A 13,273-nucleotide genomic window follows, 5' to 3' on the forward strand; every position below is an offset into this window, starting at 1 on the left:
TTTTACATTTAAAAGTCATATAAATAACTTTTTATTTTATCTTTAGACCATGTCATATAAATACTTCCTTCTATAAATTCGTCACATTATAGCATATTCAAAATAACATGCTAAGCAATGCATTAAGTAACTGTTCTCTTACACCTTATATCTAAACATTGCTACCTGGTAATTGTTTCTTTATATTTCTACAGTGGGTAAGTAACTGTAGTCGTGAAAATCATATCATTCCTATATGTATTAGCATACGATTTCTTCAGAGTAACCTTCTGTAAAGCATTCACAGTAAAGAAAACGCTCATAAAATTGTCATGTTTGCTATCAAGCCAGCAATGGCAGTTTGCTTGTTTAGTACACAGGCTTATGAATACTTAGTTCATCATTCTTAAGGAAAAATTTCTACCCTCAGTAATCTGCACAAGTGTGAAGGTTTCCGGCAAATATTTTCGAATACATAGATTTAATTTTTCCCCAATCATAGTATTCTATGAATGAAAGTTTAAATTTAGAAGAAATGTAATTTGTTCACTGCAGATTGAAATGCCTAGTGTAGACCCTAATTGATTCAAAACGAGAAACACTGCGTTTTGAAGCCCATTTTATAGTCTTAGTATTTGACCTGTATTCGGATAATTCGCATTTTACCAGGTATTTTCAATTCAGTACTCAATTTTTTAACCTGAAATTTTCAACTAATTCTTGTAATCTTCTTATTTGGTAAACTCAAGGATTTCCCAGTTTTTAATGTGTCATTTACGTATTGAAAATGTGTAGGTAACGGGTATACCTTTTATAGTGAAAGATATCCTATCTCTTTCTATATCTCTTTCTCAGAAAGAGATATATGTACTAAAAATCTTATTCATTAAATTTGTTTCTATAAATTACCATATTTACTCACATATTTGGCCCTTTGGGTTTTTAGACACGTGATTTAAAACATTTTTATTTATGGTAAGAATGTAAAAGGTATTCACAAATAGTAAAGTATTTTTACAAGTAAAAAGAATACTATTTAAATTGTTAAGTTCTTTGAAATACATAAGAATGTTAGTGTATCGTTATAGGTTGCTTTTTATGTCCTATGTTTATCATTTATGCCGTCTCTTCAGAAATACTGTACTTCGCATATTTTTTAATCTCCCCGTATTCAAGCGGAAAAATTAGTAGGAAAAGGAAGGATGCGAGTAAATACGGTATGCACGTCGTAAATAGTAAAGAAAATTGTATTAACAACTAAAAAATATTTTTTTTAAAATTATTATTTTACGGAGAGATCTCTAGTAAAGGCTACGATTTTCAAGCAGGAAGCCACAAATAATTATCTTGGATATACATTAAGTACATGGCCACACTTCTTCTCAAAAATTAATTAGTTGCAGTTTCACCACTCTGAACTACCACTATTTGAGTTTTCCTAGTATCACTCCAAACGTTACACATGCTAAGGAGTCAGACGAGCACAATTGTATTATTCCATAATTAGTAAAATGCCGTCAGATGGATTATTTAACGTCATCGAACATTTCTCTCAAGATTGTTAATTATATAATAAAAATTTTTAAATCGTTAAATTTTCTTGCAGGACTTTGCAGTAATACGGTTCTTTTCTTTTGCTACTTAATCATTCTTCAGATAGGACAGCTGTTATGAGGCCATTTTTCCAGACTTACTTGTCTCGTGGCAATTCATGAAGACATTTAAAGAAAATCTGCTGAATACTGAAGGTAGTAATCTATTAAAAGGAAACATATTACTCCTCTCAATTTAAAATTTAAAAAAACTGAAAGGTTTCAGATTTTAAATTACGTCTAAAGGGGCGTTTTTTAACGTTTTGTGTGTTATCTTTATTTAGTAAATATCATATTCTTTGCACTAAAACCAAAGAACATGATATTTAATAAATAAAGTTAACATACAAAACCGTAAATGAACGCCACTTTGGGCGTAATATAAAATCTGAATCGTTTCAGATTTTTGTTCTGACTTAATTTATTGAACTTTTTGCGGTTGAATTTCCGCAAAAACCTCAATCGAATTTTTCAACTATCGTGCAGCTGCTAAAAGTGAGGGATTTTTAAATCAAAAATTTAGCGCCACTTTGTTGACAACTCAATAATTTCAAATCATGGTAAGAACGAAGTTTTAAGCAAACAAAAATTTAAATGCGCTGAATATTATCTTACATCACTGGATAGATCGGAAAACTTTTAAACATATCATATACTTTTGCTATGCTGATTAGAGAAAATATCTCGTAAAGTTGAATGCAGTTTTTTTCTCTAATATTCTCCCCTTCTGTGAACTGAAAAGTGTATAATAAAATAAATATGAAATCTTTTAAGTAACACAAGTTTAGTTAAATGCTCTAAAAACTAACAAATACTTTTAAACTAAAAAATAATGTTTTTAACTCTCACAACATTCTTTGTCCCATGTGACTAAAACTAAAACCTTGAGGCATACATCAATGTACTATACTGGGATATTAACTTAATTTTAAGTTGAGTATACTTATTTACGATAATCATAGTATATTCAGTTCAATTTTATTCTCAAAATTTTCCTTTAAAATCCTTCATTGATTAGAACCTTGCAATTTGTGTTTAGTTACATGTAAACGAAGATTGTTGTAATTGTTAATACATTATTTACTTTTCAGGGAATGTAATTAAAACTGATAAACCTGAAAATGGTTTTAATATATCATATGTATTCAAACATTATAAACTACCTTTTGATCATTTTTCAGTCACTATAAACATCTGTTTACAATGAACCACAAGAGAGTTATTTTCCAGTAGATATAACAAGACCTCATTAACTCGTAACTATGCATCAAGTAATTGCTCACAGTTATGGACTTCGTCCAAAATGAGAGCTCGTTACAGCTTACACTAAGAAAATACGGTTGCCATTGGCAACGCACAAACATTAATAGTGACTGCTCCAGTCTTAATTCCTTCGTTACGTTATGGAAGCAATGTAGTAATCTTGAACAGGAAATATATGGTTCTTTTGAAATTTCGGCTGCATGTATTAAAAAATAATTCTCAAAGAACAAATTGCATAATCTTATGGGGTTCTCTGTAAAAAATTTTCTTTCTTTTCTAAATTTGCATACTTGCTCTTAAAAAACTTAAATTTCCTTCCTTCAGAATTGAGTTGTTTTAGTCATACCAGGCCAGCAAAATATATACCGTAATTACAGAAAATCTTACTGTTCTATGTATAGAGCCCAGCAGAACAGGAGTAGGCTCAGTAGAAACTAGGACTATAAAACTGTCCCTTTATGTTTTGTGTTTTGTGCCGAGTGTACAATCCTATGAGAGCACTATCATGTGATATCAGCAGTTAATATAAGCACCGAACGAACCGCTCTTTTGTAAAGCAAATGTGAAAAGAATTAGAACACATTTTCTGCACACGAGCCCCATCCAAATCGGAAAATCATGTTTGTCTATAACTAAAAATCCTATCATCGAATATGAGCATATTCTGATATACAAGTCACATACATTAGATATACAAGTAATTACAGTATTTAAATCTACGCATAAAATTTACTTACATGTCTTTATAATGAGCGTATTCTAGTTACTATTAATATAATTCCAAAAGTACATTTAATGCTTAATAAATGTAACATATTGTTCTGAATAACCTACATGTTTCAAATACCAAATCTGAATAGTTTTGGAATATCTCATAATGTAATATTTCGCTAAAATCTCATCAGAGCTTCAAGTAAAGTATCTTTTCCAATTTATCAATTTAAGCCAAAATCTAATATATTGTTTCCATCGTTATAAAAATCTTAAATATTAAAAATAGAAGTTTTTAGTTTATATTTTTAATATAAGTTTTCATTAAGAACTCTTATTAGTTTCACCTAATACATATAACACTTCCAGTTGCCCATTAAAGACTGATATGGGCTTCATGTAAAGCCCACTTTCGGGTGTCCAATTTTACCGAAATTCTAATCAAATCTTTGTATGATGGTTGAAAGCTTAAATACGAAAACAGGAAATTTGGAAGTTTCATATAAGATTTCTCGTGGGCGAACAAATCGTCACTCACATACAGAGAGACATCATTTTAAAAAATAGTAAAAATGTGTTGTGGGGACATTAATTAGCACTTATTTACCAAAAACTGATTATTGAATTTTTAAACCGAAATCATTACCACCTTTATCTACGTATATAGATTAGCTTGGAAGTAAAAATAAATGCAGTTGAAATCGGCTGAGTTACTTTGATTCATCTTCTACTTGTATAGAAATATAATTTGCTATCGTCTGTGATTAAACTATTTTATTTTTTATAATGTTGTTAACATGCGCTAAAGTCATTAATTATGATAAGGAAAACCTTACTATTCACATTTAATCACTTGAGTGTGTATTTTTGAGTTTTGTCATACTTTTATACCCACTTTAATATAGTATGAAAGCAGTTTCCAAAGAATGCAAACTCCTTCCGTGTTCTAAAATTATCAATCAATACTCCTCCTCCAGTTGTCACTGTAATCGAGCAAGAATGAAGGTCGCTTTTAATGTCATCTGAGAAACTTTCCAAGCAAAGATTGCATTTTTATTGAAAATATATCTGGAAATTTTGATCTGAACAGAGTGTAGGTATGCCTATATTTTTCAAATTGCCCGAATGTTTTGGCAACAGATTTTTCAACAAGATACCGTACTCTCATAAGGGCATTGAGTGGTTGATTATTTTCTAAAGAAGTATCTCCTTGGTCGCAGCACATTCAATTGCTTGGTGCTTTACAGTTAGCCTGCTGGATCTCGGAATGTTATACGGTGCATTTTCTCTGACATTATATTAAGAATGTTGCGCTTGTTCAAATTTCATCCGCTTATCTTCAAATTTGTTTTGTTTTGTTAGACATGCTAACATACCCATGATATAAATCTGAAACGCGAAATCTGAGAATATAGGTACAAATCTAATAAAATTTCTTAAACGTTTCTCAAATAACTAAGAAATTATTCGTACATACAGTACTTTCAACTAAGACAGTTTTCGTTTTATTTAATGTATTATTTGTTATTCAGTTTTTTGTAAATTTAAAAAATAAATCCATTTGAAATCGACTTAATTACTTCGATTAACTTTATCCTTATATAAAACGTGATTAAATGTTTTTTCTTAATGTTAATACGCAAAGAAAACTCATTTATAATGATCATAATGCATCCCATTATTCATAATCTTGGGCTCTTTTTTGTTGGAATGCTTCGTATTTCATGCTTATTTTTCATGATATCGAGGCAATTTTCTAACAGCGAGAACACCTTCCGTGTCCTAGAAAATCGACTGGCGAACAAACCCTCCTCCCCACTAGCTGTCATTTTATGTTTTCATCAAAGAACTGAGATGAGAATTCAATATGTTAGTTTTTATAGCTTTCTATCACGAAAAGGAAAGTGGAAGCTTTTTGGAAAAATGATAACGTCAGACACTCATATGGAAGTATTTAAACTTGACCGAATTTCAAAGCTTCTGTCATCCTGATAACAAGTGCATGCTTTTTGTTTCAGTATTATGCGTTTTCATATGAACATTTAAAAGCTTAAAGTAAAAATGGAAACATGTTTAGTAATTTAAGGTTGTGCGCGTAAGAATATGTTAATGATCTGCATAGCATGCCTTTGCTTCTTTTTTCTTTCGAGGTCATTGTTGATTACTTAATTTGCTCTTTTAATTATTTTGTTGATTACTAAGTTTTAGACACTGATTATTGACATCATTTCTGATTATGTATTTGAAGTTTTTTAGTACGTATTTGAAGTGTACTTGATGTTATTATCTTTTCTGATTATGTGTTTGAAGTCTCTGTTTTTGCCATTATTTAAATATATAATGGTATATTCATTCACGCTATTAACTATAATTAAAAACCGAAATATAAATTAGCACTGAGATGCATTTATATGACCTCAGATATTGTGAAATATTTTACTTGAGTTTAAATTGTACTGAAGTTAGAAATACTTTTTTATTTAGAAAGCTCCTACAATCCTAGCAACACACAAGGAAAGCTAAAACTGATGTAAAGACGCTCAGAGTAATAAAGTTAATTTATCTGAAAATCTTTAACTTTTAGACAAAAATTTTAACAGATAAAAGCAACGAAAAAATTGATTTTCAAGTTTTGTATGCGTTCAGTTTTACGTAACTTGACTTTTAACTGATATACTGATGGCAAACAACGCCCACTTATGAATTTACATGAGTTTAACTGACTCATTGGGTAATTCCATTTGCTACAGCTCAGTATTAAAAAGTAGTTTTTATTTTGAATTTTCTAAAGCGTGTCCGCGTCGAGCGGAAACTCTATGCTGATGTGAATGAAATAAGCCCATCAACGGCTGAACGCACAAGATCCAATTTTTCCGTGTGCAACTTGAATATGAGCCACTTTCCCTTAGAATGTCCTTTATGAAAACGCCCTTCACGTAAAAGAGATGACATTAGTATGTTTCGCCGTAATCTAATGTGATAAAACAGTAATATATATTCCCACAGGATTTACCGGTTTATAAATGATAACGAAAGCAAAGACATATATGTATATATATATATATAGAGAGAGAGAGAGCAGTGTAAATAAGTTTCTCCAGCTTTCAATGATGTAAACCAATTGCTAAGACAGCAACGGGATTCAAATTTGTGCCTAAAACATCTAAAGTCGCTCTGATGATTTGATGAAATAGATGGGATTGATAATCATGAATGGAGAGTGATGGAGATCCTTGATCGGTTTTTGTAACGGATATTTTACTTATAGCGAATGTCTACTGTTGTCTACTTTCAAAAGGTATTTTTGTGACATTGTTATCCTATATTATTTGGGTCTGAATTTATGTGTTCCTTTTTTAAATGGAATTTTTATTATCATCTGCAGCGATACTAACGTTAAGCACTAATCTACTTCTATTGAATCACATGTTATGGTTTTATAGCTGTAAGAATGGTCAAGTATTTTATAGATCTATATATTCACGAGATCAAGCACGAATTAAAACACGATTCACAATTATCTTTTTACGTCGATACAGAGAGACACATGACTCGTATTTCAGATCCAAAACTGATACGAAAACATTCTTCTTGTTAGAGATGAAGTTCTTGTCGGAGATTAAATAATACAAAATAGCATGACTGAATAAGACAACAGCCCATATGAATAGTCCCATCGAAACAGAATCTGATGATAAAATAGTATTTTATTTTATAATCAAAATGCGTTGTTTACAGTAATTCAAAGCAGAAAAATTATATTTCTTTGTTGAACGTATTTTATTTAAAACAATATAAAGCTATAAATTTATTTTCATATGCTTGGAAATACGTTACATACCCCCATTTTGAAAGGCGACTAGGGTTATGAAACCCAATCGCCAAATCTTAGTGGTGACGAAGAATTCTCCACCACCTTTTAGTTTGGTTGTCATTGTAGAGACATTAGGTTTTTGACGCAGGAAACGTTAAAAATGTGCAGTGCCCTCGCCCGGATGTGAACTTCAAGCTCTTGAATACTGGCCGAGTGTGCTACCCTTACACCATGAAGGCATGCTGGAAGGAGGGGGGAAATACCGTATAGCACAAATAAGCAAAAATTGTTTCGCTGACAGCAGTTTCATTGGAACTTCGTCCATTAGCTTTGAAATAACGGTGGATTAAGTCCAGTATTATCGGATTATTATTGGATTGCTCTCTGATAATGTTCGTCCAATCTCAAAAGGAACTACAATCAGTGGCAATTTTCAATCACTGAATAATCAATTTTTTTATTTATGCTTATTACTAGAATAAATTTTTTCAATTCTTTTTATAAATAAGTAATATCGTTTTCGTTTATTAGTGTATTAAAAGTAATTATTTCTATTTGAGTTAAATAAAGCATATAATTTGTTCTTGTTCGACTGAGTTTTAAGTAATTTGAAGTAACATTATATTTCATTGATGTAAAATAAGAACATAATCAAATTACTCAAGGTGCAGGTATTCAACTGCATTTCCATTAATATGGAACAGAGCAGGTCAGTGTCATTAGTTGGTTAACTGATTGAGGCGAAACATGCGAGAGATCATTGTCGTAAAAATCCATTTAAATTGGTCCCAAAGCTTTTTAAAGGAAGGAGTTACATGTTTCTAACCTTCAAATTAATGAAAAAAGCTAAAACTACGTCAATAAATTAGCAGCAAAGGAAATATCTTCTGCCCTCAATACAAGATCAGACAATCCGGATAATTGTAGAGCTCCGCATATCTAAAATTTGGATAACTGGCAATCGATTGTAGATAAAATTAATAAATCAATTTGAAAAAATTCTCTATGTATAGTCATCAGGATCTTTAGGACTACAACATACAGTGAATTTCACGTACACGCAAAGTGATTATGAACTGAATTGCTACCCTGACAATCAGCAGAGATTAATGTAGAATTCAAATACAAACACCCAATACCACAATACCCAAAGCATACAATGCGGACGGGTCTAGAAGCAGCTAGATCCAAACCATGATTTCTGTCTGATCAATGGTACATATACAATAATCATTCTGGCAAAGAAACTGAGAACAAAGATTTCGGGACTAAGAGCAAGGACTGCAAGCCAATTTTTGGCATTAAGAGCAGCAATCCAGCACTGCAATGCTGTTAATCTCATTACATATATTTATATTGAATCTGCTTCAAATACGTAAGCCGTATAAAGCGGCCAAAGCAAAACCTGTGTTGTCAGATATATATATAACGGATTTTTTTTTTATATAAATGAATTCCAGACTAAAAAGAAGTTCAATGTAGTTACAACACACCGTGGAGTTTGGGGTGACGAATTGGGCGGTGAGGTAACAAAATTTGCAGCTATAGATCCTCCTGTAAGATCAATGCACATCCATTGCCAAATTGCACATGAGGTCAGCTACTTCAACATAGATTTTAGAGATTTAACAACAGGAATGGCAGCATGACGACAACAGGCAGATGTGTGTGCCATTCTTGTTTTTTTTCCCTAAGGTCAGCACGGTACTACATGTCAGAAGTTCGTCTAAGGGAAGCTATTCTTGCAAAGCATCAACGTACCCAAAACACGGGGAAAAAGTCCATATGTCCAAAAGCTTATTCCGCAGTGCACGAAAATGCCTTTAGAAATTTATAGAAGATCAGAAACAATGAGCTATCCAAAGCCGCCAGTCAGTCTAATTTGTAAACACTTAGGCTTACTACAACACATTCGCTGTAAATAATGTGACCTAATATTGCATCCTGCAATCATATTTTAAACATGTAAATATGTGTGTGTGTGTGTGTGTGATTATGGCAAAGCCTCGAGGGCTATCTGCCTAAGGGGAGGGATGCCTTCGTGGAGGACTTTCTAAGGGAAACTGGCTCGTATACACGTTACATATGGGGAAGACCACGAAACCTCCCATGCAGCCAGCCCGTTCGGGGGATTTGAACCTCGGACTGAACTACCAGCGTTCAGCGACTTTACCGCTCGGCCGCTGGTTGGCCTCAACATGTAAATATGAGCCATGAATATTGTTCTGTAGTAAGTATAGTAATCTTGTAATAGCAAATAAAGATTTTCGCCATAGCAATGTGTAAAGTGAATTGTAACTTTCATTTTTAAACTAAATTAATAATAACAGGTCACTGGACTGAATCATTACCTAATGTATAATTAGATAACGATTAACTAGCAGAATGTATTGCAATGTTCTGCAAATGAACCATATATATAGTCTAACTGTGTAATTTATTGTAGCGATGTTTAAGAATTGTACTCTAATGCTTTGATTGCTTTCTATAATAACCGTAAATAATTGCCAATATGCAATGTCCAATATAAGGTACCTGTTTAAACTCATGCAATGTATACAGTAATTACAGTAATTATACCCCGTACGTTAAAAACTTTGTCCTCCTTTTTGTAGTTGTTTTTCTTTCTAGACATACACCAGGGAGATTTTTAACTGCCCCCCTTGAGCATATAGCTGTTAGTTTGTAGAGACATTAGGCAATTTTTGAAAGCAAGAGAGATGAAAAATGAGCAACCACCTTCACCGGGAATCGAACCGTGGACCTCTGGAATACGCGCCCAGCGGGCAGACCACCACACCACGAAGTCATGCCAAGAAGGCGGCAGGAATACCTTATAAGATAATACTTTCGATAGGACTCACTAAGCGGAAGGGCGTCAGCATATAGGCCACCGTCCTTTAGAGGGAGAAATGTTGTAAATGTGTCTGTATTGTAATGCCCCTTTTTATCGTTGCGTGTAATTACTAAAAGATCAAAATTTGTTGCATAAACATATTTGTCTAAAACAGTAATAACAGATATAAATATAGATTAGGCATTTTTCTTCTGTGCCAGTAACAGGTCAGTGATTGTATTATATGATGAAAAATCAAAATGAACGTTTGTAATGATGATTCTTATTAGCTTAGTGATCATTTATAATTATGATTATTTTTGTAGAGATTCCCTGAAGAATTATTTACAATCCAGCATTCTTATGAAAAGAAATTTCTGAACCTATTCTTTAAAACTCCCCGTATCTGGCTCTATTTAATAGAACTGTGGTTAGACTAATTATATTCAAGCGTAAATCCGAATTATCACAATTATAATTGCAACTATTTCTAATTCCAGTGGCGACGATGTCAGACGAACTGGCCGAAGGGGAAGAAACCGAAGACTACTCGGTTTTCGAGAACAAGACCGGATTGGCTGAGGACATGAAGTTCTTAGCGAGTATGCCCGAGCTGTGTGATGTAACTTTCCTCGTCGGAGACACCAGGGAACCCGTCTGCGCGGTGAAGGCGGTTTTAGCAGCCAGAAGCAGGTACGCACATTTAATCTTTCATTTATGAATGGAGGAGAAACCTCGTTTAGAAACAGAGCACGAAGTCCTATTTTTAAAAAAACTACATTAGCGGATAAAATATTTCGCATTTAAATTGGTCTAATGACAATCCGTATGGAGTCATGCATTTACGCATCAACTCATGCTCAGAGACTTCATAGAATCTAGTTATAGAAGCATTGTATTGTTTACTTTCATAACCCACTTAAGTTTTTATTGTAAAATAGGTTGGCGTGCTTTTAATTTTATAAACAATTTTCTCTTACGTTAGTGACTTCATTTATGTTTCATGAGAAAGAACTTAAGAAAATGTTATGAAATTAGCATTTATGATAAACATAAAAAGTGAACTCAATTTGATGGAAAAAGCAAAAGATATAATATTATTTGATTTCACCTGTTCAGTATTCTGAGTTTTGTATTCTCAAGTACTTTCTTACTGTTTTTGCCTTTCGAAGCTCTGGTTTCAGGAGCTTTGGTTCCGATTTGAAGTTCTTTTGGTTTTCACTGTTTTAAGTTTCTTTATCGAGTATGGAGAAATTTTCATAAGTTTGATTCTATAGGGTGGGCCTAAACTTTTTTTTTATTTTTTGATATAATTATTTTTTGTCTTTTTGTAGGTCATAATTGAATTCTTGGAAAATTTATCATGGGACCATATAGTACAAAATAACGCGTTAAAACTATCGAGTTTTGCTATTCTTGTCAACGATCAATTGTTATGACGCAGCGTAAATATCTGCAATATTTTAATTCAAGCGTATTGTTTGGTGCGGTGTTATGGCCAATACTGTTATCGGCTCATATTTGAGAATGGAACGGTGGAAACGATTTTCGGAGCTTCTTACAGAACAATATTTCAAAACTTTTTGTGGCTAATGGCGAAGCAGAATCTTTTTTATGGGGATATTTAAAAGACAAAGTGTTTGTTAATAAACCAGAGACTATTAGACAGCTGAAGTAGAATATTCGAGACGAAGTACTGAGCTTTCAACCAGTAACAATACGTGGTGTAATGGAAAACGCGTTTTTTTTCTATTAGAATACTGCTTGCAGAATTTAATCCTTACAGTTTCAATGTGTAAAGTGTAAGCTAATTGTAAGCTGCAATATGTGGTGATTGTAATGTGATTATAAGTTGCAATGTGGTTGTAAGCTGCAATATGATTGTATGATAAGCACACAGTTTATTATATACATATATATATGTTTATATATCTGGAATTAGCATTTCATGCTTACCACTCTTTAATAACATTTCTTCTGCCCTCAAGCGCCCTCACCTGGTTCGCTTCTCTGCCTAGGGAATATATCAGAGAATAACGAATACATTTTGCTTTCAAGTTCGTATGGGCAAAACATTTTGTTGGTCAGGGCCAGGTAACTATTTATGTATCATATTTTCACATTTCCGGCACTGAAAGTAATATTAGTTTCCGGAGTGAAGAATATAACACTTGATTTCGGGTATTAAAAAACTACGTGCTATTGAACTTCCTTTAAGAAACATTAGTTGATTAATCTTTAGCAAACATTGCGTTAAGAACCTATGATATTTCAGGCATATATTCTATGGTGGAAAAAAAAACATTTCTGTATCCATAGACGTTATTGAGTCACATTTCAAGTTACCGTCCCTGTTACTGTTTACTATTAATGAAAAATACAACTCAAATGTAAAATTGAAATAGAAATTTATTAACCCTTTTAATGAATTTTACAAAAATTGAAAATTGATAACGTAAATTAAAACAAACTACTCTTGTACAAAAGTTAACAAAACTCGCTACTTGCCTTGATGCTAAGACTCTGATATTTATAACATATAACCTAAGAGTCTAAACACTTGGAGATCTGAAACAGTATAACTAACTACAGAAACAACTTAGCAAGCACGATCTATACTTTTCGGTAACTCCATCACAACTACTACAAATAATGACTTAAATAAATGATGTGTTACCTATTTAAGACGACAACGCTGAGGTGCAAGTTCCATATTAAACTATGCTGCTTGCCACTCAGTTTGCACTATTGTCTGATCTGAACGAAAATCTTGACGAGCCATGAAGATCAAAATGGAATTTAATTTAAAACTAACTCTAGTAAACCTTAATGAATACTTATCACAAATTAACTATGCTTAAATACTTTGTTTTCAACATCTTAAGTAAATGAAACTGTTGTTAAATAAATAATTTATACAAGATATGGCATATCGATTTACCTTACATGGAATGCGTTGGTAGAGAATCTCTTGAAGCGAAACTAGCTCTTGTCCAAGTTACGCACGAGGGAAACTAAGTCAACGCTAATGCTTGACCTCAGATGTTAATAAATTTGTAACTACATTTTACTCGAAAC

At 32.5% G+C, this 13,273-nt stretch overlaps 1 protein-coding gene across 1 annotated transcript in view; it reads left to right on the forward strand.

The window, feature by feature from the left end:
- gprs (speckle type BTB/POZ protein) overlaps window positions 1–13,273 on the forward strand; it is a 71,778-nt gene that overhangs the window by 13,189 nt on the left and 45,316 nt on the right. The window contains exon 2 of the mRNA XM_035357915.2: window positions 10,696–10,888. Coding sequence (XP_035213806.1) covers window positions 10,696–10,888 — 193 coding nt within the window. The remainder of the gene's footprint in view (window positions 1–10,695; window positions 10,889–13,273) is intronic.

Source organism: Stegodyphus dumicola, chromosome 1 (genome assembly GCF_044657685.1).
Source record: "Stegodyphus dumicola isolate Sdum_Otavi_A_Nest chromosome 1, ASM4465768v1".
Classification (NCBI taxonomy): Eukaryota; Metazoa; Arthropoda; class Arachnida; order Araneae; family Eresidae; genus Stegodyphus; species Stegodyphus dumicola.